Source organism: Meles meles, chromosome 2, assembly GCF_922984935.1.
Source record: "Meles meles chromosome 2, mMelMel3.1 paternal haplotype, whole genome shotgun sequence".
Lineage (NCBI taxonomy): Eukaryota > Metazoa > Chordata > Mammalia > Carnivora > Mustelidae > Meles > Meles meles.
The window spans coordinates 150,782,292-150,808,974 of NC_060067.1; the positions used below are offsets into that span (position 1 = coordinate 150,782,292).

A 26,683-nucleotide genomic window follows, 5' to 3' on the forward strand; every position below is an offset into this window, starting at 1 on the left:
GGGTCTACACAGAGTCTGTGCCAGGGTCCATGGTCTGGTAAGCAGGACATGGTCTGAACTGCATGTACCCAAAGACACAATACTGTGCAGCCTACCATGTGTATTACATACTGTACACAGTGTATTTATGCAGGAGCAGCTGCAGGACTGAATGTGAGGGCTCTAGTTGTAGGAAAAGATCTTTTGACCAAATCTATGAACTACTACTGATAAAGCACTAAAAAAATATTGACAGTAACATGTAAGGCACAAAAATGTGTAAGCAAGTTTTGCTGCTCAATTATAGGTATTTCCCTCTCCCTTTTTCCCCCCTAATTCATAAAAAAACTGAATTTTTTTTTCTGAATGACTCCATATTTCATTCTCACATAAAAAATCAAGCAGAAGTGTGTGTGTGTGTAAAATTTTGTATTCAAATGTGACTCATGAAAGAACCCATACCCGGAATTCCCCTAACTGGAAATACCTACAGTTGTTCATAGTATGGAAAGACTATCAAAGGAGCCTATGAGCTTATATGATGTACACATTTAAACTCAACAAATTGTTCCTAAAGAGAATTTCTCAGAATTGCTAGTTAAAACTGTTTTCTGTCTAGTTATTATTAGAATTGGAAATTTTTTCATCTTTAAGTATTGTTAAAATTTGGGTCCCTGCAAGGTAGTCCATTTACTCTTGTTCTAATCTCAACCGGGAACAGCCTGTCTCTGCTTTCTAGTCTTTAACCCACTGTTTTTCCAAAACAGTTTAGAAAAACTGTAAGATTCTAGGAGTGATCATAATGTTCTGTGAATTAAAAAACAAAAAACAAAAAACAAAAAACAGTAGTGCTTTGATTTTCTAAAGTTCTTTTTAAAGTATGGAAAATTGCTGAACATATTTTTGTTGTTATTGTTATATAATAATATTTATATCTTTAGTAGTGATGTACAGTCACACAAGTTTCAAGTGTCATATTAAGGGTTCACTTCATGAATGCCTGACTTTGTATCTCTGTATAAATTAATAGGCAGCATCATGGTTTCATTAAACACCACCTGCTCTATGATCACCAGTATGGAAATGTATCATGCTTTGAATCTTCAATGTATAGAATTTAATCTTCATTGTAGGCATAAGACAGATTTGATCTGATCTAATTTGATCTGATCCTGTCTCAACTTCTCCAAGACAATTTTTTTTTCCAAGACAATTTTTTTACTGACGTCATCTGTCCAAGCATAATGAGATCTTGTGAATTTCTATGGTATTCCATTAATGCACTAACTCCCAAGAGGTATGGAAAACATTGCTGTAACTATATCACATTCTTTTCTAAGGAAGAATTGTCCGGACTATGATGAACTCTTGCAGCTGGCAGCATGAGTAAATGGAAATGGTGGTTGGTTTTTCTACTGTGAGGGGCGAGGGTGTGTGTGTGTGTGTGTGTGTGTGTGTGTGTGTGTGCGTGTGTTTTCACCAGGAACATTTTTGCTTATTTCTAACACTTAGGACCTAAGTACTTTAGAAAATCATTGGCTGGCAGGCAAAAGTATCTTTCTGGCTTAATGTTACAAGCTATAAAGGAATAATTTTATTTTCTTAATTTCCTTTCACTTTCTGAATGTAATGTTTTTCTTTCTCATGTTTTCCTTTCACCTAACATTAAGTCATGACAAATCACATTTCCAAACTTGCCTATTACATGTTCTTTCTAAGATTTTTATGGTGATTTACTATTTTGGGCAAAAGGAAACTCTTTTAGTATCTCAGAAAATAATTGCTTCTGTAATTTAAAAAAATCCATTCAACCAGGTAAAGATAAAAATTGATGACAGTATGTACTCTGATACTGCACTGAGGATTTATGTAGACTTTTACCAGTCTATTTACTATGATGAGAAAAAATAAGTTAATAAAAGTAAAATCCCACTTATCAAATTAAAAAATTGTGAATGCCAAAGCAGAAACCAATTAGTAAAAACTGCCTTAAAAACCAGTGAAAGGATTATTGATATAGCTAGTTTGTATTCTAATCCAGGGCTGATGTAAATATTTTAAATTATTTTACTCATTTTGAACATCATATACATTTTATACTTTAAAGTTAATTAGTTTAAGCACCACATCAAGCTTTTCAAATCATTTCATTTTTATGAGGAACCTGTTTTAGCCCAAAGTACATTAAATATGTAAAACAAATTTGTTGCTAGAAATGGACTTTTCTATTTGAACCTGTAGAGTATCACTCTAAAGAAAATAAAGCCACTAATTCCAAAAATTCCATTCCAAATTTTGATATGACATGTTTGCTTACCTTGGCAGATACTAACTGGTTGTGCCCTAGCATCTGCCTCTCCTTCTCCCATGTGAATGGGTTTTTAGCCAGGCCCACTGTCCCTCAGAAGAAGGGATGTTTCCCAGCCCCCTTCGTGTTTATGTGGCCACATGGTGTGTACAGCAGTTTCTGGGAACCTTCTTTATAAGCAGAAAGGCTGTGCTCTATCCTGAAGCTTAGAATGTGAACTGTTGGTACAGCATGCCTTGTTCTATGAGCATGTGAGCCACACCCAGAAGATGGCGGCTGGGAGAGCTGGAAGGGGTCAGAGTCCCCGAGGACTCTGTAGAACAGGGTTTTGCCACAACAACCATGGCTTGACTCTCTCTGGACTCTTACATGCGGAGAAATGAACGTCTGTTTAAAATCACTGTTATTTGTTTATTTTTTGTTACTCAGAGGTGAATCTAATCATAACTAATTTACTCATCTACTAAAATACAAGTAACAGAGCAAGCACTGAATCTGATTTGAGGGAAAATAAAAGTAAAATATTTTTAAACATTAAAATCAGATTTTATTCTTAAATATCTGAAGTATTTTCTGGCAACTTAGAATTTCTGCAGAACACAAGCTTGCTACAGTTATAAAATTCTTGTGCCTTACGGTAATACAGCCAATCTGAAACAAATCAGGTTTGTACAGCCAATCTGAAACAAATCAGGTCTTTAAGCCACATCTAAGGGTATTTTATTGAAAGACTGTCAAAGACCTCCTATGTAAGATCATTTCACTCTAAGGGTACAGTGGGCCTGGAGAACTGCATTATGGAATACTCCAGTATATTTTTTGGAATAGTTTCAAAAATCAAATATATCTTAAAATAAATATAACTATAAAATTTTATGATTTTTAACTCATTCTAATCTACTTTATAGATGCTGATATTATACATTCATACTTTATTGGTTTTAAACTTTACCATATTATTATTTAAGAAGCTTATTATTTAAGAAGCATTTATTATTTAAGAAGCACTTTAAAAAGTTGTCTTCTATCCTTTTTCCTTAAGTATATAAAGAAGGATGTAAGGGTTCGCCTCCCCTCCCCAATGTCCATAGCCCGCTCCCCCTCTCCCAATCCCACCTCCCCCCAGCAACCCCCAGTTTGTTTTGTGAGATTAAGAGTCATTTATGGTTTGTCTCCCTCCCAATCCCATCTTGTTTCATTTATTCTTCTCCTATGGACTCTGAAAAACAACCTGAGGGTTTTGAAGGGTCAGGGGTGGGAGGTTGGGGCAACCTGAGGGTTTTGAAGGGTGAGGGGTGGGAGGTTGGGGGAACAGGTGGTGGGTAATGGGGAGGGCACGTTTTGCATGGAGCACTGGGTGTTGTGCAAAAAGAATGAATACTGTTACGCTGAAAAAATGAATAAAATGGGAAAAAAAAAAAAAAAAAAAGAAGGATGTAAGGGTAAGATTTAGAGATGGGAGGAAAGGTCCTGGCCTGCAGGACCTGGAAGGGCTGCTTGTAAAGACTTTACGTACTGAGTCCTCGCTGGACAGGTTTGGGTTCATGGGAACATAATTCTCTTCACTGTCATGGGAGTCACTGCTTGAAGTCGTGCTGTGGACTGAATCCGGTCGGGGAGACAAGGGAAACCTAGAGGAGCTAATTATAGAAACCACTGTTACAAACCTAAACCTGGACAATGTCTAAAATCACTTTCAAAATAAAAATGAGTGATAGTTTACATTCTTTCAGAAATATTCACTGAAGTGTACAATCATTTATGATACATTTATTTTAATGCAATTTATTGCATACATTCAAATGCACATAGTATATCTTCAGGCATCAAGTTCCTTGTGTAGAACAAAAAAAGTACTGTCAGTGATTTGAGGGATAAGTAGAAAGTCACAGATAGGAAAAGAAATATCGAAGAGTTCCTAGTTAAAAAGAACTAGCTATATGAACACATAAAACACTAACACATATTTAATGCAGGTTTGTAACTTCACATATTCGTTCATTTCCCTATACATATTTTTAAAAAATCTTGATTAAATAACCCCCACAAGAAACTGCCATATTTTCCAGATTAGTGGGTCTCAGAAATTTCTAGTCTCGTGAACCATTTATATCCTTAAGAATTATTGAGAACCCCAAAGAACATTGTTTATTTGGGTTACACCTACTTACTATATTACAAATAATAGAACATTTTTTAAAAACATAAGAGTAATAGTCCAAGATGGCAGAGAAGTAGAAGACCTTAATTTTGTTTGGTCCCAGGAATTTAGCTAGATAGCTATCAAATAATTTTGAACACCTGAGAACTCAACTGGAGAGCTAAGAAAAGAATAGCTGCAACTCTACAAATAGAAAAGCAACCACTTTCTTCAAGAATGACAAGACGGAAAAACTCACCTCAAAAAAGAGAACAAGAGGCAGAACTCACTTCCAGGAACCTAATCAGAATGGACATAAGTTAAGATGTCAGAACTACAGTTCAGAATAACAATTATAAGGATACTAGCTGGGACTGAAAAAAAGCATAGATGACACTAGAAAATCCCTTTCGGGAGAAATAAAAGAACTAAAATCTAACCAAGTTGAAATCAAAAAGGCTATTATTGAGATGCAATAAAAAACAGAGGGTCTAACTGCTAGGATACGTGAAACAGAGGAGAGAATTAGTGATATAGAAGGTCAAATGATGGAGAACAAAGAAGCTGGGAAAAAGAGGAAGAAACAACTATTGGAACACAAGGGGAGAATTTGAGAGATAAGTGATATCATAAGACCAAACAATATTAGAATAATTGGGATCCCAGAAGAAGAAGAAAGAGAGAGGTGGGCGGAAGATAGACTGGAGCAAATTATAGCGGAGAACTTCCCTAATTTGCAGACGGAAACAGGCATCAAAATCCAGGAGGCACAGAGAACCCCCCTTAAAATAAATAAAAATAGGTCAACACCTCAACATATAATAGTGAGATTTGCAAATCTCAGTGACAAAGAGAAAATGCTGAAAGCGACTTGGGACAAGAGGTCTATAACCTAAAAGGGCAGAACATTAGACTGGCAGCAGACCCATCCACAGACACCTAAAAGGCCAGAAAGGGTTTGGCATGATACACTCCAGGCACTAAACAAGAAAAATATGCAGCCAAGAATACTACATCCAGCTAGGCTGTCATTGAAAATAGAAGGAGAGATAAAAAGCTTCCAGGACAAACAAAAACTAAAAGAATTTGCAAACACCAAACCAGCCCTACAGGAAATACTGAAAGGGGTCCTCTAAGCAAAGATAAAGCCTAAACGTAACATAGACCAGAAAGGAACAGAGACAATATACAGAAACAGTCACTTTACAAGCAAAACAGTGACACTAAATTCATATCTTTCAATAGTTACCCTGCATGTAAATAGGCTAAGTGCCCCCAATCAAAAGACACAGGGTATCAAACTGGATAGAAAAGCAAAAACCGTGGATACGCTATCTGTAAAGACTCATTTTAGACCCGAAGACATCTCCAGATTGAAAGTGAAGGGGCTGAAAACCATTTATCATGCTAATGGATATCAAAAGAAAAATGGAGTAGCAATCCTTGTATCAGACAAATTAGATTTTAAACCGAAGACTGTAATTAAAGATGAGGAAAGGCACTATATCATAATTAAAGGGTCTATCCAACAAGAATATCTAAAAATTATAAATATGTATGCCCCTAACCTGGGAGCAGTCAATTATATAAACCAACTAATAACAAATTAAAGAAACAGGTTGATAATTATACAATAATATTGGAGACTTTAACTCCCTACTCACTGAAATGGACAGATCATCTAAGCAAAAGATCAACAAGGAAATAAAGGCTTTAAATGACACACTGGACCAGATGGACGTCACAGATATATTCAGAATATTCCATCCCAAAGCAGAATACACATTCTTCTCTAGTGCACATGGAACATTCTCCAGAATAGATCACATCCTCGGTCAAAAATCAGGTCTCAATCAGTACCAAAAGACTGGGATCATTCCCTGCATATTTTCAGACCAGTGCTCTGAAACTAGAACTCAATCACAAGAGGAAAGTTGAAAAGAACTCAAATTCATGGAGGCTAAAGATCATCCTATTAAAGAATAAATGAATCAACCAGGGAATTAAAGAAGAATTTAAAAAATGCATGGAAACAAATGAAAATGAAAACACGACTGTTCAAAATCTCTGGGACACAGCAAAGGTGGTCCTAAGAGGAAAGTATATAGCAATACAAGCCCTTCTCAAGAAACAAGAAAGGTCTCAAACACACAACCTAACCTTACACCTAAGGAGCTGGAGAAAGAAGAGCAAAACAAATCAATGAAACTAGGAGTTAGTTCTTTGAAAGTATTAATAGGACTGATAAACCCCTGGCCAGACTTACCAGAAAGAAAAGAGAAAGAACCCAAATAAATGCAATCATGAGTGAAAGAGGAGAGATTACAGTCAACACTGAAGAAATAAAAACAATTATAAGAACACATTATGACCAATTATATGCCAACAAATCAGGCAATCTGGAAGAAATGGACGTACTCCTTGAGATGTATAAACTACCAAAACTGAGCCAGGAAGAAATAGAAAACCTGAACAGACCGGTAACCAGCAAGGAAACTGAATAATAAAAAATCTTCCAACAAACAAGAGCCCAGGCCCAGACAGCTTCCCGGGGGAATCCTACCAAACACCAAAAAAAGAATTAATACTTATTCTGAAGTTGTTTCAAAAAAATAGTAATGGAAGGAAAGCTCCCAAACTCTTTTTATGAGGCCAGCATTACCTTGATCCCAAAACCAGACAAAGACCCCACCAAAAAGGAGAATTACAGACCAATATTACAGAAGAACATGGATGCAAAAATTATCACCAAAATACTAGCCAACAGGATCCAACAGTACATTAAAGCATTGTTTTTTAAAGATTTTACTTATTTATTTGACAGAGAGAAATCACAACAAGGCAGAGAGGCAGGCAGAGAGAGAGAGAGGGGGAAGCAGGCTCCCCGCTGAGCAGAGAGCCCGATGCGGGACTCGATCCCAGGACCCTGAGATCATGACCTGAGCCGAAGGCAGTGGCCTAACCCACTGAGCCACCCAGGCGCCCCCCAACAGTACATTAAAAGGATTATTCACTACGACCAAGTGGAATTTATTCCTGGGACACAATGGTGGTTCAACATTCAGAAATAAATCACTGTGATATACTACGGTAATAAAAGAAGGGGCAAGAACCATATGATTCTCTCAACAGATGCAGAAAAAGCATTTGACAAAGTACAGCATTTTTTCTTGATCAAAACTCTCCACAGTGTAGGGATAGAGGGTACACACCTCAATATCATAAAAGCTACCCACAAAAAACTCAAAGCGAATATCATTCTCAAAGGGGAAAAACAGAGCTTTCCCCTTAAGGTCAGGTACTGTCCACTCTCACCACTGTTGTTCAACATAGTATTAGAAGTTCTAACCCCAGCAAGCACACAACAACAAGAAATAATAGGCATCCAAATTGGCAAGGAAGTCAAACTCACACTCTTTGCAGATGATATGATACTCTATGTGGAAAACCCAAAAGACTCCACCCCAAAATTGCTAGAACTTATACAAGAATTCAGCAAAGTGGCAGGAAATAAAATCAATGCACAGAAATTGATTGCATTTCTATACACTAACAATGAGACAGAAGAAAAGAGAAATTAAGGAGCCGATCCCATTTACAATTGCAACAAAACCCATAAGATACCTAGGAATAAACCTAACCAAAGAAGCAAAGATTTGTACTCTGAAAACTATAGACCATTCATGAAAGAAATTGAAGACAACACAAAGAAATGGAAAAACATTCCAAGTTCGTGGACGGAAGAACAAATATTGTTAAAATGTCTACGCTACCTAGAGCAATTCATTGTAACCCCCATCAAAATACCATCAACTTCTTTCACAGAATTTAACAAATAACCCTAAAATTTGTAAGGAACCAGAAAAGACCCCGGATAACCAAAGGAATGTTGAAAAAGGAAACCAAAGCTGGTAGCATCATACTCCCGGAATTCAAGCTCTATTACAAAGCTGTAATCATCAAGACAGTATGGTACTGGCACAAAAACAGACACATAGATCAATGCAACAGAATGGAGAGCCCAGATATGGACCCTGAATTCTTGGTCAACTAATCTGCAACAAAGGAGGAAAGAATGTCCAATGGAAAAAAAGACAGTCTCTTCAACAAATGGTGTTGCAAACATTGGACAGCCCCATGCAGAACAATGAAACTTGACCACTTTATACCACTATATACACAAAAATAGACTCAAAATGGATGAAAGACCTAAATGTGAGACAGAAATCCATCAAAATCTTAGAGAACACTGGCAGCAACCTCTTCGTCCTCAGACACAGCAACTTCTTGCTAGACATATCTTCAAAGGCAAAAATGAACTGGGACTCCATCAAGACAAAAAGCTTTTGCACAACCAAAGAAACAGTAAAAAAAGAAAAAACCCAAAAGACAACTGACAGAATGGGAGAAGATATTTGCAAATGTCTTATTAGATAAAGGGCTAGTACCCAAAATCTATAAAGAACTTACCAAATTCAACATCCAAAGAACAAATCATCCAATCAAGAAATGGGCAGAAGATGTGAACAGACATTTCTGCAAAAAAGACACCCAAATGGCCCACAGGCACATGAAAAAGTGCTCAACATCACTCGGCATCAGGGAAATACAAACCAAAACCTCAATGAGATACCACCTCACACCAGTCAGAATGGCTAAAATTAACAAGTCAGGAAATGACAGATGTTGGAAAGGATGTGGACAAAGGCAGACCCTCTTACACTGCTGGTGGGAATGCAAGCTGGTGCGGCCACTCTGGAAAACAGCATGGAGGATCCTCAAAAATTTGAAAATAGAGCTACCCTATGACCCAGTAATTGCACTACTCTGTATTTACCCCAAAGATACAAATGTACTGATCTGAAGGGGCACGTGCACCCAAATGTTTATAGCTGCAATGTCCACAAGTCCACAATAGCCAAATTATGGAAAGAGCCTAGATGTCCATCAACAGATGAATGGATAAAGAAGATGTGGTGTGTGTGTGTGTGTGTGTGTGTGTGTGTGTATACACACACACACACATATACATACACACAAACACAACGGAATATTACTCCACCATCAAAAAAGAAAATGAAATCTTGCCATTTGCAAGGATATGGACAGAACTTGAACTAAGCTAAGTAAGTCAATCAGAGACAGAATTATCATATGATCTCACTCATATGTGGAATTTACAGAGGATCATAGGGAAGAGAAGAAAAAATAGAAGATGAAACCGGAGAGGGAGACAAACCCTAAGAAACTCTTAATCATAGGTAACATACTGAAGGTCGCTGAAGGGAAGGGAGGTGGGGGATGGGGTAACTGGGTGGATGGACATTAAGGAAGTAATGTGATGTAATGAGCACAGGGTAATATATAAGACTGATGAATCACTGACCTCTACCTCTGAAACTAGTAAGACATTATATGTAAATTAACTGAATTTAAAAAAGACTTATACATAAAAACAAAAAACACCACAAGAGTACACAAATATTTTCTATTTATTACCTGTCCCAGGGATAGGACTAAACACTATGGAGCCTTCGGAAAACTCCGAGAAAAAGAGTGGAAAAGGCAAAAGACATCATGGCATCTTAATGAGAATTTGACCTCACAGAACCCCAAAAAGGCAAGCTTTCCAGACCATATTTTGGGAACCACTGTTCCAGTGATTTTCCATTATAGTGACCAATCAAGGTACATATTTTAAACAAACACTTACTCTCGAGCAAAACTCCTAGTGATGGGAGATCTAACTGGGGCTTGTAGCTCTTCCCATTCTGGCAAAGGTTTTATTTCTAAAGGTGCTGGCTTGACTGAAATGAAAGAGAGAATAAGAGGCTTCAGTACATGGAAATTTGGAAAACAAAACAAGATCCTTGCTCTTTTTCTCTACTTATATGTTATAGCCAGAGTACACCTAAGACCAGCTGGTTTCACACATGAAATGAGCTGATGTTACATGATTTGCCCAAGGTGATACAGCTAAGTAATTAGTGACAAAAGCTAAAGTCAATAATGTTTCATGGTTGTTGACTCAAAGTCTAAATAAAGCTCTATTACAACACGTTGCTTCTTAATTTAATATTTTATGAAAATAAACTAAATGAGAAGAAAGGGTAATGTGACCCAATTCCTTTAGTTACTTGATGTATACATTTCATATTTCCTTATTTCCTTTTTTTTAAAAAAAGTAATTTGATCCCCAAGTATGGAGCTTTCATCTTCTATGTAAAAACATTTCTACTCTCCAACATTGAAGCATCGGTTATACAACTATATATATAAAATGATGTATTGAAGGTATTAAATACCAAACTCTGCTAAAATCAAAAACTGAAAAAAGAAGTGACCAACTCTTTTAAACTAATTCAAGCCCACTCTGAAAAAGAAATAAAAGAAAGCAATAAAAATATCTTGAGACTCAAACTCAGCTCTGAGAGACCATTATTAAAAATTACCTTGAATTTTAGCTTATTTAACCAACAATATTCTTTACCAAATTAAATAATAATAAACACTAATATTCTTATTGGCTTGATTTATAAGTGGTCTTTGCTTATTTACCTCATTATTACAACAGATAATTACCATGTAGTAAATACCACAGAGCTCTCAGCCCCCCTTAAAGAATAAAACATTTTTCAGAAATTAACTAAATGAACTAAAAAACTACAACTATATGTTAATATGAATTATATTTTGGGAGACTATTTAAACATGTTAGGTAAATACTTTACCTTTCATCCTGCCACTCCAAAGAAAAAAATTTCACTTTTCTACATTTCCTTCTTCTAGGTTTTGCCCATATATGGACATACTTTTACTCAACTCATACTTTTAATCAACTATGTTATAACTACCATCAAACTATAAAATAGGTGGTCATTTTAAAGGACTATGTAGATTCACTGGGCTTATGAGTATTTTTGTCTATTCAAAACAAAAAACTCAATGTAATTTTTTTGAAGACTAGATTAAGTCTGAGTTTAAATTTTGCTCACCTATACACTTAAAACAGACATGCACAGAATACTGTGCTTAGTGAATGTAATTCTTTAACTCTTATGTTTCACCTTTTTTGAAACCCAAAGGCTACTGCCAATTTACCTGTCAAATTCTAAGTAATGGCATAAATATTTAATCCATGGGAAGTGTTTCTATATTTTGTCTCAGGACAGAATACACAGCACATTACATATAAATAAAGGAGGCATTTGGAACTCACAAGTAGATCACAAGCTTAAAGCAAACAATGTATTGATGTCCAAAAGGTTAAGAGAATAATGCAAAAGGACAAGACTAAATATTATCAAATTTAACATGCTGCTGTTAATGGCATAACAAGTAGACTTGTGTCTATGAAAAGACACAATGGGAAGACACACATTATGAGAAGCATTCACTTTAGAAATAACGTGCTAGGAAGCTTTATTCACAACAGCAGTCGTACTTAAGGCTCTTCTCCTTTACTTTTTTAAGAAAAACCACCACAAAATAAATTCCCAGTGCCCCATCCAGCATGCGGTGCTAATGTACATACCCTTTCTCCTTGTAGCAAAGTCACCTATGGTTTGTGAATCAGTTCGCTCTAAACCATGGGGTTTGGGTCTTAAAATTTTAGGACTTTGACCTAATTGGTAAAAAGAAGACTCTCTTAATATGTTATTTTTTAATTGGAAAATGGATTCTGTAAAAAAGCAACAGAGCCCTGAGCAGAAATGTTACATCTCAAAAGCATATACAAAAGTTTGTTTGTGGAGAATATTTCAACCTTGCTACATATCATTCATGCTCAGTACAATGGAAAGGAAGAAGCTTCATGCAACAGTGTGACAAGCCAAGTGTTATAAAGGATGGTAAAGTTTTAGTGGGATAACCAGACTGGTTAGTGGTTATCTTTATTTGGAGGAAGGGAGGAAAGACACATGCCATGTTAGTTATTCTTTTAACAAGCCTTAGAAAACTGGATCAAACAAAAAATTATAAAATACCTCAGTCAGACCTCGAAGTACATCTTTTCTTTGAAGTCTGATAAGAAAGTACCAAGGCCTACTTCCCTATAATATTTCTTGCTTGATTTAATGGAGGTATTTAAAAAAAACCTTAATCTGACTACTCCTTGATCCCCTGACCAAAAGCCCTTCTAGAGAAGCAGGTTGATGTTACAATGTTTGCTATTCCAAGATAAAAACCAAGACCACTGTTTGTTTCCCCTGGATACTGGTAGCTACCCAGTGACATCATTTTGCAAGGATTAGATGTCTTAATTCTGGAACTGCTGATTGTCTAGTCTCGATGTAAGTATTTGAAAACATAAATTCAATTGCCTTCATTTTCTTTTCATTTATTCTCTGCCACAAAGAAGTACTGCTGGAAAAAAGCCTTATGAAAAGTACGGGGTTAACATGCAGCAGTGGCCTCCCTTTTTCCCACAGGAAGCCTGGAGGCCAGAGTAACAATACCATTTAAACCAGTAACTTAAGTTGCTCTTTTCTCAATGGCACCACATTTTCATCTTTTTTGGCATTTGCAAAACTGAGTCAACATCTATTAGATGGCAAGATTAGAATTTGCTGAGTAAGTGCTAATATCGAGTACCCTACCTACCGAAGGTGTAAAGTTTCTTAAAATATGAATCTCTAGGTTATAAAATGTGAGAATTCTCTAATGAACCAATTTTCTAAGTCAGGCAATTAATACATTGAGTTTATTGAGAAATGAGACAGGTCTAGTTGAAAATGTGAGTGGTAAGATTTGGGGCTGTAATCCTACCCCTAATGCTGAGTACCTATCCAGGGCCCACGCTGGCAGGGCACTTTCCTAAAAACAACGGAGGAGGTCAGCTTTTTATAAACTCCCCAATACAATGTACTTCCCTTCAAAAAGAGTATGAGGCAGAGGGTAAGGATTGCTATAGAAAAATACACTTATTTTACAGCTAAAAGGCTTTTACAGATCAAATCCAGCTTCTTCATTTAATGGATGAGATACCCCTGAAGAACAAAAAAGGTTAAGTAATTTGCTTGGGTCACAGCATTGATTATAGAGGCCAAACAAAGGCTCCCCTAACCTCGCACCTGCTGGTGTATGCTCCTGTGCTGTCCACACTCTTTTACCTCTCTAGCTTTTTGGACAATCAAATATCCTAGGAAACCAGTGTTTAGAGGTCAGTTTTGAACTGCTCAGTTCAGTTTGAGATCTACTTGAATGCCACAGGTAGCTGATCCGTGAGTGACATGAAGTTTAATAATTGCTCTTCTGGGTGACTTCTGGTTCGCTGGTATTCCCTCAATGTGTCTTCTGCCCTCCTCCTTTTCTGAAAGACCCACATTCATTAACTCTGGGATTCCTTCCGATTTATCACTGTGCTTCTCCCCCAGCAGTCACCCTCCACACTTCTCAGCTTTGCATACTTGGTATCTTCATCTTTATTGGTGGTTAAATACTCAAGATCCTGTGACGACTAACTCCACCTGCCTGTGATCTAGTTCCATTCTTCCCTTGTCCCACAGCTCCCCACAGAGATCCTTTTACTACCTGACCCTGAACGGACCATCTTTTCTCTAAACCAATTCCGTCTGTCAAGCACTCCCGAGGGTACTCCTTGGTTTTCCTAATAGAAAAATACTGTATCAAGTGAGGTTTTAAAAGTGTTTTTACAAAATTTATATGTATTTTCCATTCCACGCAAGGCTCAAGGTTGGTTTTGGGATGAAAGTCGAAATTTGGAAGTGTGGCATTGAATCATACTGAGTCACTCAGACATTTTGTCAGCTTTATTTCTTTATATCCCTCCAAACTCAGTTTGACACTGATGTTCCAGATAGAAATGAAAGTTGTACCCAAATGATGGCTCGGTATTACTTGTGAGAGAAAAAGGTGGAAAAAAGGCCCCTGGTGTTAGTACGCCTGTCTTGGGCCTGTCTTCTTCTCTACTATCTAATAGCCAATACTTGAATGTTTTCCTGATTGTTCAAGAAAAGGGTGAAAACAAAGGGTAAGAAAGAAGCATAAGAAAGTAAAGGCAAAAATAAACCAACTCAGGGGATACACAGATTCTCAAATTCCGAGAGTAAACAGAGTAACTCATTTGAGCCTCAACTTTTAAATCCAAAGCAGATTACAACTTGGCTTTAGCTAGACTACCTTTGAACAAAGAAAAACATTACATCATTTAGCAGAGAGCACTGACTACGGGCGAAATTCCTCCTATGCTTTAACCCTTGGCGGGGGGGTGGGGGGGCAATCTCTGGCTCATGTGACTTGCTCCCTAACATGGAGTACAAGTTGACAGATCTTCATCCTTGGTTCAGATCTTCCTCTGGAAATCTTAAGCTACACATTAACACAACCATCCTTTACGGCTGTTCTGCAGGCGCTCACACTACATGTTCAAAATGCAATTTCTCCTCTGACTCACCACAGACCTGCTGTTTCCTCGATTACCAGTTGCCACTGCAGATCTCTTACAAGTCATTTTAAATTCTACTTTCTCTCTAATCTTTATTTTACAAACTTTAATTTATATTTATAATGACAATATAATAGTCTGTTTTCATTTACCTAAGAAAATGAAAAAATCTGCAAGTCTGAAGTCCTTTCTTAAAACTTTCCTGCTTCTGATGTGTACCTCACTTACCTGGTTTGTTTTTCTGAAAGTGATGAGCTCACACTGTATGGCTAAATAACTGCCAGCTGTCCTCCAAATGCCTTCAAACCTTTAAAATCACTGTAAATCCCCAAGCTGAGGGAACAAATAAGAGCCAGGAAAGGGGCTCTGTTATGCCTTTCCTTATCTGATCTTTTCTAAACCAAGGCTTTAAGAACCCTGGATTTGGAACCAGGCAAAGCACTCTTTGAGGAAGATGCTGAAAATAATTGTGATTTTTTTAACATTTTACATAAGAGAATAGTGTTTTTTTCCTATCAAATTAAATTTTATCCTACCCATCTTGCCCTATCTTAAATGTTAGAATCAGCTTTCTAGGGGCCAACCTGATTATGTTACTTGCCTGCATAAAACCCTTTAATGGTGTACTCAGAATAAAGCCCAAACTCATTAGCATGGACTATAACACCCTCAGGATCAGGCACCTGCAAGGCATTTGGCATTCCTTCCTCCATTCATACTTTGCTCCCCTCCTCCATCCCTATCTTATTCCCTCCCTCCCACTAACAACCCAGCCAGTCCCATCTGCCCTCTTTTAAAGGATCTGGGTATGCTGTTTATTCTGACTAAAAGGTCCTTTGCCATCCTCCCCTCCTCTCCCATCATTTAATTGCCATTCACTCTCTCAGACTTTCCTCAGGGGAGCTTAGATAGCAGTGCCAAAAGCTTACCTCAACCACAGCTCCTTCCACGCCAGTTATGATAATGTGTTTACTTTTCTACCTCCTCCACTAGACAGTGAGCTTCTTCAGGGAAGCCACCTTTCTTCCTGTGTTTGGAGACCAAGGACTAACAAAGGATAGATCCTATAACTGGCAGGCACTTAAATCTATGTTGATGAACTGCAGGTCTCTTAAAGCTGGTGGTGTTTAATCTGATCAATATCATAATTTTTTTGCTGGTCCTTTAAGTGGGAAAAAAGAGAGCAACTGAATGTGGTTTCAAAAGTTGATAATCCCAAATATGGTCAAGGCAGTCACATGAGATCATGTTTCAAATAAACAGATGCAATCTTTTTTGCATATTTCCATAGGTACTGCTTACATAAATTCAACACAAAGTGGAAAGTTTATTTTCTGTTTTACTACAGGTTTAACTTAGCCTGAATTATTTACTCTTCCGCAGTTTTACAGATTATACTATTTCCATTGGGCATCTCAAAAATCAAGAAAGAAGAAAGATAATTCACAACATTAATATCCTCTGATAAATCCAAATACTAATCCAGGTAGTATATTGAAAAACTTTTACACTTGTCGTAATGGTCTGACTGTATGAAGAACATAATAATGATACGTATTGGAAGGTAAAGAATATTTAGGAGAAACAATCTGCATGTAAAGGCTATGCTATAAAAATGCACTCCATTCTTTCTTTTTCAAAGTTTTTATTTATTTAAGTAATCTCTACACCCAACGTGGGGCTCGAACTCAAGACCCCGAGATCAAGAGCCACATGCTCTTCTGACTAAGCCAGACAGGCACCCCCAAAATGTATTCCATTTGTATTTCCTTTAAACTGCAACACCAAACCAAAAATCTGACTTGAGATTCAAACTTAATACTTGTTTATTAAAATCTAGTTATATTTACTAGTGTTCCTCATCCATCTCCCAAACACTTAATACAGTATAAAAGTAGTTTTAAAAAAGCATATTAATTAAAAAAACAGGAACAAAAAGCATGTTTATTTTTAATCACATTCAAAAACTTCAGAAGATCTCTCAAAAAAACACCTAGAGCAAATAGGTCAACTTTGTCAAAAGGACCCATCTAGGGAAGCTCGTTCAGACTGGTCTTCTGGATGCTTTCTATACTGAAAGTGAAGATCATTCCCAAAGATACTTTAAGCCAACCAATGTGCAAAAACACCAGAAGTAAACCTGTACTGCTTTTTCACACTGCTTTGTCATGCTATAACTAACGGTCAGAACAACTGCAGAAAGCCATGCTTGGACAAAGCTAAACAAAACAAAGTGTAAAGATGGTGTCTGAGGCTCAAATGGCTGCCACATCATGTTAGAAGACTGGATGGGGGTAGAGGGCCTAGATAAGTGCAGCAGTTAAATATGGTAGATTCAGGTGATGACTTACTTTAAGAGAAGCCACAACAGATACCTTACAGAAGTTTCCAAAACTTTATAAACTTATTCTTCAATTAAAACTTAACTTTCAGCTGAAGCAATCAAAACATAATTTGTCCTGCATTTACAATGACTTACCTGCTTTCCTCTATTTAATATATGCAAATTATGCTTTTCTCGTCTATTAATATTACACAAAACTTAGTTTGTAACAAATACCGTTGTGACAGAAATAGTAGAGGTGAAAATATAGCTACCACAAGTTGGGTGATGGGGAAAAAGGTCTATGAAAATACATTAAACATAAGTGTTTAGAACATCTATGCATTTCTGAAGCTTCAATTACCCAAAAGTATTTGAAAAACTTATCTGTACTACTAACTACAGCAGCTGACATCTATAATTGGGGGTATAAACAAGACTAGAATGTCACTCATTTATTGTAGACTCTTTCAAAGAAGACAATCACAGTAATTGGTTACACTGGGTATTGAACTAGTTATATTGGGCTCTGAAACTAATCAAGCTGTATTTGATAGAATCAGGTTTGCTAATTGTGAGGTATAGTTAATTAAGAGATAGTAGACCAGATTGAGTCATGTATCTGATGTCACAAAACCGAGAAGTAAAACGGACTCATCTGATGCTATGCATGTGAAGAATTTCATGACCAAATAAGACATTTGTTTTACAGTTTAAGTTTTATTTTAAAGATATATATATTTATTTTAGCAAGGGAGAGTGAGAGAGCATGGGGGTGGGGGGCTTGTATTGGTGGAGGAGCAGAAGGAGAGGGAGAGAGAATCCCAACCAGACACCATGCTGAGTGCGGAACCAGACATGGGGCTCGATCCCATGATCCTGAGATAATGTCTTGAACCCAAATCAAGAATTGGGCACTTAACCCACTGAGCTACCCAGGTGCCCCTACAATTTAAGTTTTTAAAGATAAATTGCTCCAAGATCTTAATTTGGGTTTTCAATGTGTTCTTCTTGAATAGTTATAACTTCCTAAGGTGAGCTGACAAAGTCTGCTAAGTTAAATAGTCTCTCATGCTTTCTCTCTTATATTTATTTAAAAAGCAGAACAGTACTAAAAGAAAAGCAAAATCTTTTTTTAAAATTACTATGATTTTAGTAACCTCCCCTGTTTTGCTAAACCTGTTCTCCTTGATTTTGCCAAAAACTATGTATTTTATTGCAGGTGCTTTCTCAGTTCATTCTGTGTCTAAGCACAGATACCAAATAAACAACCTGGCCAATGAGTTCAGGACTGTCTCTCAAGAGTTCACTTAATTTTGTAAAAGCCTGAATGCAACCTCCAGAAGTAACCAAGAACCTACTTTGTTCTGTTCTACTGTAAGGTCACTTTAGGCTCTTTAGGCTGGTTTAGAAACCTAGGGAAATTAATCGCTACTGTACTAGAATATATAGTACTTTCTCAGTACTTTCACTATATCCTCATAGAGTACTCAGTATTATATAGAATATTATACAGAATATTATACAGAATACTCAGTACTTTCACTGTATACATAGGGAGGTATAATTATACATAAATGTAATATAAATGATATATAGTATACATGCCATATGGTGATATATACATAAAATGATATCTATCATATGAGGTACATGAGCTCTATCAGACCTAGAGAACACTAAACACATATCATTATGATTGTAAAACTTTTCTAACATATAAATAGGGACGTTTTCTGAGTATTCATTAGGTTTACCATGTGTAATCACAAACTGTGAAATATACCAGGAATTTTCGAACTCTGTTCTGCAGAGCCCGAGGAAGGGAAAGGGCAGGCAGAGAAGCACAGGTAGGACTCTGCGCCTTGCACACTTACCCTAACAATATCACCTCCACATTTACGTAGGACTTCCAGATATAAAACTTACATTTGGGGTTAAAAAACAGAGATCTGCTGGGGCACCTGGGTGGCTTAGTTGGTTAAGTGTCATGATCTAATGGGTCATGAGATCAGCCCTAGGTGGGCTCTGTGCTCAATGGGGGTATATGCTTGAAGTTTCTCTCCCTCTACCCCTCCCTCCACTTGTGTTCACATGCTTGTTTGCTGTCTAAAATAATAAATAAATCTTAAAAAAAGTAGAGATTTGCTGCTCACACGCACTAAGTGGTAAGTAAAGAACCAGTTTAGCATTAAAAATGAATATTTCAGTATTGTGGAGAGTTCGTAACACTTGGGCCTTAATCCTTCAGCAACCTGTGAACTCAGTTATAAATCTATGCATGTCTAAACATACTTCTGCATTTTGGATGCAAGGAAAATGACTAATGAGTCTAAATAGATTTAAAGACAGATGTGGACAAAGAGAAGCAAAAGGAAAAGTTGTCAAATAAAAAGCCTCTGATGCTCATACCCTTTCTAAGATAACCACCCCTGATTACAGCCCCGCTGCTCGGGCTGTGTGGGTGGCTATGGGTGTTACGTATGGCTATCTTTCTAGCCGTCAGACCAAAGGTGGGCAGCTGACTAGCGGTAGCCAATCTGTGGGCTGGCCTGCAATCTGTCAAATGGCCTGGTGTGAAAAGACAAATAAGAGCAATCCAATTCTCTGTGAGCACTCTACAGCGAGTGAACAATGATGGCGGCAGCAGGTGCAGAAAGTGCACACATGTAAAAAGGAGCCAGGAGGCAGAAGTGAGGCCACAATGGGGCATTGTCAGCCACAGCTCTTGGAAGGCAGAAACCAAGTAGAGGATACAGGACAGGAAACAGAAAAGGAGAGAATGTGAGACAGAACAAAGGAGATGTAAAGGCTTCCCACAGGACAGAAATGCAGACAACAGGACAAAGTGACGGTCCCTTGGGAGTGCTTCTGTTCTCAGTAAATTTTCTCTTTTTAGCATAGGACCAGCCTTACTTACTTACTTAAAGGCCAAACAAAACAAAACTCATTTTCTTCACATACTTGGAATGAGTCTCAGACTCTGTTCCCTACAATTGGAACTTAATTAGAAATATACTAACAATCTAAAAACCCAGGTTAATGAGAAATTTACACAGATATTACATGCCCTTAAAAACTATGTACAGCACAGGAGACTTCAAATATGCTGAATTTCCCAGAAACAGCACCAACTCATCACACAGCCAATATACTAACTTATTTGGTTGTCAAGATTAAATCACACTAACAGCATGCTGCAACACAGCTAGTTGTCTGGGTTTTAACCACTCAAACCCAAAATATAAAAACCCGAGTCTGTATTACCAGTTTGGAGTCTCTTTTATACTGAATTCTTAACAAACCATGCTACCCTAGAATTTAATGTTACTTATGAAGGCCAGTATGAAGGAACAGACTAGAAGCATTTATACCCCAGCAAAAGCAGAATCATTTTTAAGAAGGTGTTATACAGACAGACTGGAAAGATTGTACAAGCAGCCTCATTGTTCTTTAAGAATTACGTCAAATGCACTAATAATCTCTGTCTGATTTGATATTATATACTCTGGAGAAGAGGTTACAAAACAGCAGCCGAAGACCATATCCAGCCTCTACAAGTTGTTTTGTTTGGTCTGAGGTGTTTTTTGGTTTTGTTTTTAAATTAAACTAGCAGATTACACTCAAAAATCAAAGACAATACATTTAAGAGATGAAATTTTTGGCTTCTCCTGATACATCAGATGATTTGCCCATATGGGCCCATATTATTTTCATAAGTCAACAAAGGATTACAGCCAAGGAGCAGTTAGTTACTCCATTTAGAATGGGCAAGTGGATTCCAGTTTCTCCCAATTTTCTCCTGTTGTTTGCCAAACCTTGGGAGTATTTTAGTTGGTAACCTCTGCTCTAGAGAGGGGAGACAGAAACCTCACCTGGGCATCAACATATAACAATTCTTAATCTACAAATAGCAATACCACACTTAAGACAAGTTGATAACTAAGGTAATATGAATGACTTCAGAACTTCGAAAGTCCCAAATCCATTTGGGATTTTCTGACAGTTAAGTGCAGATCTAAGCTGGCAGATCTAAACAGGCACCCCCCATCCCCCCAACCCATTTACTATGTCATGCCCTCCTTACCTTTTCTGTCAGGCTTGAGGTTCCTATCCACGGGGGGTGGTTCACAGTCTGCAACAGGAACTGGCCTTCGGGGAGGGGTCTTTGGGCTGGACCGGAAGCCCATATGTGCAGGAGGAGGAACTTGCATTCCAAATGAAGAAAAATCAAATGTTCCCGGAGTCATTGGCACATAATTTGCTTCCTGAATTGGTTCCGTAAAACTGCTGGAATGTTGTCGTGGAGGAGAATTGGGATTCATTGGGACGTAATTTTCATCTAGTTCTTCACTTGATACGCTTCCCACTGTCAATATATTTTTGATTTTCTAAAACATACATACATTTCTTTTAAAAAACAGAAACTATTTTCAAAAAGGAAAACACAGTCATAAGTCACACATATTCATATGGATCTGAGAGCACATGAAATGATCTCATTTAATTTCAGAGCACTGAATGTGAAGATTCCGACAGCGAAATACACTTGATGGCACCAAGATCAGTTATACTTACAAAGTGGTTATGGAAGCCTTCAAGTGAACTAGATCTGTCACTTGGAAATGTTCGTGGAATATCATAGCAGTCTTGAGAACTAGCATCTAAAATAGAAAACAAACGATCAGTTTTTCTTCCCATCTTTGCCAGTTCTCAGAATGGTCTGTTCTCTTTCTTTACACACATGTGCGCAGGTATGCACGCACATACAGAGATTTTTAAAAAGATGCTCACAGAATAATATCCCGAATGGGTGCCTTAAATCACTAGGAAATGCAGACACTCACTAATATGCTAAACAGTACCAGCATTTGATTACGATGATGAATGAATGTCTAAGCCCAGGATGCTGGGTTATTTAAAGACAGAAAAGGGGCACCTGGGTGGCAGTCATTAAGCATCTACCTTCAGCTCTGGCCGTGATCCCAGGGTCCTGGGATCAAGCTTACATCAGGCTCCCTGCTCTGCAGGAAGCCTGCTTCTCCCTCTCCTACTCCCCGCTGTCTATGTTCCCTCTCTTGCTGTGTCTCTCTCTGTCAAATAAATAAATAAATTCTTAAAAAAAAAAAAAAAAAAAGACAGAGAAAAGAAATACTTCTCTTTTCTCATCTTCTGTACCACCTTGGGCCTAACTTCTATTCTCACTAACCTGTAATCAGATTACAGAGCCACTTCATGAAGAGAATCAGAAATTGGTACTGAATGGTTAAGTGAAGGCTCCCTATTAGTACTCTTTGTGATATATTAAATCTTTATTTTTTTTAGGATAGGTGGGTAACTACCATAATACAAAAACGTTAGCACATAGTTTTGGGGGCATGTGCATCTTAAACACTGGCCTTCTATTTCTAGGACTTTAAGAACCTCAGAGTGTACGCCAGACTGAATTTTTCTCCTCTCAAGGTCTGTAACTTTTGGCAGACTCTAGGAGATGGTATAGGACTAAGTGAAGTGGCTAGGGTAAGGGGAGAGAAGACTGCAAGCTTTAGAAATAAATAAAACCAAACAAAAGCAGAATGGCACGACTGGAAAGGAGTCTACTTGTTAGACACAACGTAAAAATTGCTTTTTGAGGAAGGAAGGAAACGGAGCCCAGCAGATGTGACACAGAAGCAGCCATAATGGCACACAAATACAGGAAGGGGATGACTCGGAGGGGCTCCGTGGCTGGTCCATTTCCTGCTCCTCTGCCCCAGTAGAGAGTCAACCCACCCAGGATACATGGAAAGCAGGAAAGAGGGGTGCACGCTTCCTGAGGCAGGAAGGTATTACTAAGGCCATACTTCTTCAGGGGTGAAAAACTCCAAGTCTTTCTCCCTTCCAGCAGAACACGCACACAGGCACACGCTACATGCACCAACACCCTTCCAACGATCTACAGAGACTCTGATATCTTCACTACATGAGTGGGTAACTGCAGAGCTGAAAAAAAAAAAGGACTATCATTTAACATCATACTATGCTACAAAGAACAAATATTCAGATAAACAGATTTTCTATCATTAACCTCTAACACAGTAGAAGCCAGTTAGAGCTGACCTTTTCGCAATTTGTTCAAATCCACAGTGGAAATGGTATTACTACGTGATGGTGGCATCCCTGCTGTAGGGATACAGTAACTATTGTCAGTATCTGAGGCTGTGCGTGTGATACTGCACGTTTCCACAGGAGATCGGTCATGAGCTGGATGTGGTTTCGGTGGCCGAGGAGGAGGAATATCTGGAATAGTGTCTAGCTTTGACGTCTGTCCCAAAGTTCCGTCTGGAAATGTTCGTGGAATCTGATAAGTATTACCAGGTGTTGGAGGAATGTCATAACTAATAGATACATGCCTCATTTGAGTCTCTACACTTGATGTCCCAGATGGGGTATTAAAAACATAAAGTTCTCCATCTGCCTCGGTACTCGATGGAGACACCTTTGGTAAAACGTCGTGGGAGTAACTCCTGGGCAGGTTATAAAGGCTGGAGTCTACAGAAACAGATGCAGCACGAGGCGGCGGAGAGTCATACATCATTTGCTGCTGAAAAAAGCCATTCACTCCGTGTTTGTTCTGGGAGGAAGCAGGATTTTTATGAGAAGGGACGTTATCATTGCAGTCTGTTTCAGAAGAGGTGGATTTTGCAGAATCAGCATGTGTTCTAAATAAAAATTGTTAATGACAAAAAACAAAACATGGTGAATACATACGGCTACATTTTAATAAATATATTAATAGCTTAACAATCAAAATACACGTTTTTCATTCGATTTTTTGGGCGACCCATAAGATTGAAAGCATGAATATTTCTTACTTTTTATGATTATACACCAGACAACAAAACCACCACCACAAAAACACCAAAAGCATTCTCCCTAATTCCTATCCTGTACCGGCCCACACCCCCAACTCCACCTATTAAATCCACACATAAAACCATGATCCCTGAGGCACTGGAATTAGAAAGATACAAAACTCTGAGAAAGGTAAATGATTAAGGCGCAGACACAAGGAAAAGCATTTCCTCTGAAGAGCATGCAGAACCCTCGTGCCAACACAGTTTATCAAGTTGGTCCATTGCTCATCATTCAGCCTACCTCTGGCAACTGTTGTTCTAGAAAACTAACAGTCTAATGATTACCTGGTATGGCAGAAATTCAATGTGACCTTCAAGAGGTGGCAACTTGAAAGATTCTGTGTATCTTTTTTTCTACTAATTTTCTTAGCCAATACTATAAAGATGTTCAAAATACAAGTCACAAAGCGGCCAATTCCAAAAAATAATTAACCTTGAAAACTCTTATTTGAGTATATTTAATGTTTTGGGTACATATCTAGTCTCTGCCTTTCACGGTACCACAAAACTTGGGTAGAAGCCAAAGTGAAGCTGACGATACCAGCACACTGCATGCACTTCCTTAATGGTTAACAAGGTACGCTAACTACTGTGAGTGTTGTCCAGAGTCCTGTAGGAACCTGAACTCAATCTTCTGAAAAATAACTTATGGGGGCACCTGGGTGGTTCAGTGGGTTAAGCCGCTGCCTTCGGCTCAGGTCATGATCTCAGGGTCCTGGGTTCGAGTCCCGCATCAGGTTCTCTGCTCAGCGGGGAGCCTGCTTCCCTCTCTCTCTCTCTGCCTGCCTCTCTGCCTACTTGTGATCTCTCTCTGTCAAATAGATAAATAAAATCTTATTTAAAAAAAAAAGAAAAATAACTTATGATAGACTTTTTAAGGTCTAATCTTCCTTGATTTCTTAGTTTACACCTGGCTCTGTGTATCACATTTATTCATTCAAACTCTCCCCCTCTGGTGTCATACTGCAATACCCTCATTTCCCTTCTTCACTGATTATTCCCTTCTTTCGCTGACTGGCTCCTTCTTCCTGGGTCTCTGCCTGGGGACAGCCAACAGAATTCAGTCTTCTTATGCTTTACCACAGACACCATTTAAAGATCCTCCTTTCTCGTAACTTCACCTTCCATTCAAATGCCAACAACTCCCATCTTCTCACCAAACTCTTAAGTCCCATATTTTCAAAGCATTAAAATATTATTCTGCTTGGTTATCCCAGTGTTACCTTGCTTTTGTGTACCAAACCAACCTCAACTTAATTCTCAAATTGATTGTCCTTTCTGACTTGCCATTAAAAGAAATGTCTTTATCCAGAATTTCGAGGCTCAAAACACTATCAGCTTTGATTCATTCTCTTTGATCTCCACCACCAATGAGGCATCAGGTCCTTCTTCTAACCAAGTTTAACTATACCCCTGCTCTATTCCCATTGTCACTGCCTCAGGTTCAGATCCAGGTCTCTGCTAAGATTCACACCACTAAACTCTCCTAAGAATCCTAGTGGACTTCTTTCCTCCAGTTCTCCTTCTTCCAATGAATCCAAGGGACAATACTGCTATATTGCTATAAGGTCAGTATATTCAGAACATGGTTTTCATATCACTCTTCTACTTGGAGAAAAACCTGTTAAGGGTCTCAACAGGCTGTGGGAACTATAAGAAGTCCACAAGCACCTCCACTTGGTTCCAAGACTACCATCGCTGGCTCCATCTGGCTTGCCGATCTTCTGTCCTACTCTCTTCCAGTGGAACCCTCTACTCCAGGCAAACTCCCTTCTTCATTCATTTCCTCCCATGCCTCACTTTTACCTTGCCTTTCCCTCAAATAATTTTATGCAGATTGCAAATGACAAGGTCCTTTCCACTCACCAACCAATGTAGTTCAAATCTTACTCTTCCTTTGAAGTGTTTCACCCTCCACCTTAAAAATACTTGCACTGTCCCTTCTAAGAATTTCTAATGCACCTACACATATTCTAACATTTGCATTTCATTGAATTCACAAACAAGTGAGTTAAGAAAAGTTAGAAATACTAGGAGTAATAAGTTCCCTGCCCTTGAGTAGCATATATTTTAGTGAAGAATAAAGTATCAAGCTATTTCCAACTCTGTGATAAAACACAGATAGGGAGGCATAACCAGGATGCTATGAAAACCCAGACAGGCATTTAGTCCAGCCCGGAAGTTTGGGGGAATGTTTTCTAGAGGAGTACATGCCTGAGATAAGTCCTGCAGGATGAGTAAGAGTTCACAAGGCAATTCTCGTGAATTCATGTACAAACATTTAATAGTTCCATGTTCTGACTTCTTCGAAAGCTTGACTTAAAACTCTGAAGGGACTGTATGTGAGGGGGCTGTATCTTACGTAATTAGTCTCTACCTTCACAGCACCCAGCAAAAGAGTGGGCACACAGTGGGTACTTCATAAATATTTCTCAATTATCTGAAATTTCTGTAAAATGTAGATACAAAATATATCTGAGCAAGGACTCTGAGCATAATTTCTAGTGCAACAGAAAAGGTGTAAAACCAATGAGATCAATGAAAGATACCATATAAAAAGAAAATGTACTGAAAACTGCCACTTAGTTGCTGGCTTTTAAAAAGCTGATACTGAAGAGCAGCTGAGAATCTC

At 38.0% G+C, this 26,683-nt stretch overlaps 1 protein-coding gene across 7 annotated transcripts in view; it reads right to left on the minus strand.

The window, feature by feature from the left end:
* GAB1 (GRB2 associated binding protein 1) overlaps positions 1-26,683 on the minus strand; it is a 124,424-nt gene that overhangs the window by 6,440 nt on the left and 91,301 nt on the right. For 5 of the 7 annotated variants that reach the window (XM_045992891.1, XM_045992833.1, XM_045992842.1 and 2 more), the window contains 6 exons: positions 23,255-23,856; positions 21,734-21,819; positions 21,243-21,546; positions 11,962-12,051; positions 10,141-10,234; positions 3,804-3,927 (listed from right to left, as the gene is read on the minus strand). In XM_045992891.1, coding sequence (XP_045848847.1) covers positions 3,804-3,927; positions 10,141-10,234; positions 11,962-12,051; positions 21,243-21,546; positions 21,734-21,819; positions 23,255-23,856 — 1,300 coding nt within the window. The remainder of the gene's footprint in view (positions 1-3,803; positions 3,928-10,140; positions 10,235-11,961; positions 12,052-21,242; positions 21,547-21,733; positions 21,820-23,254; positions 23,857-26,683) is intronic. The other 2 variants (XM_045992851.1, XM_045992861.1) reach the window with 1 other exon arrangement.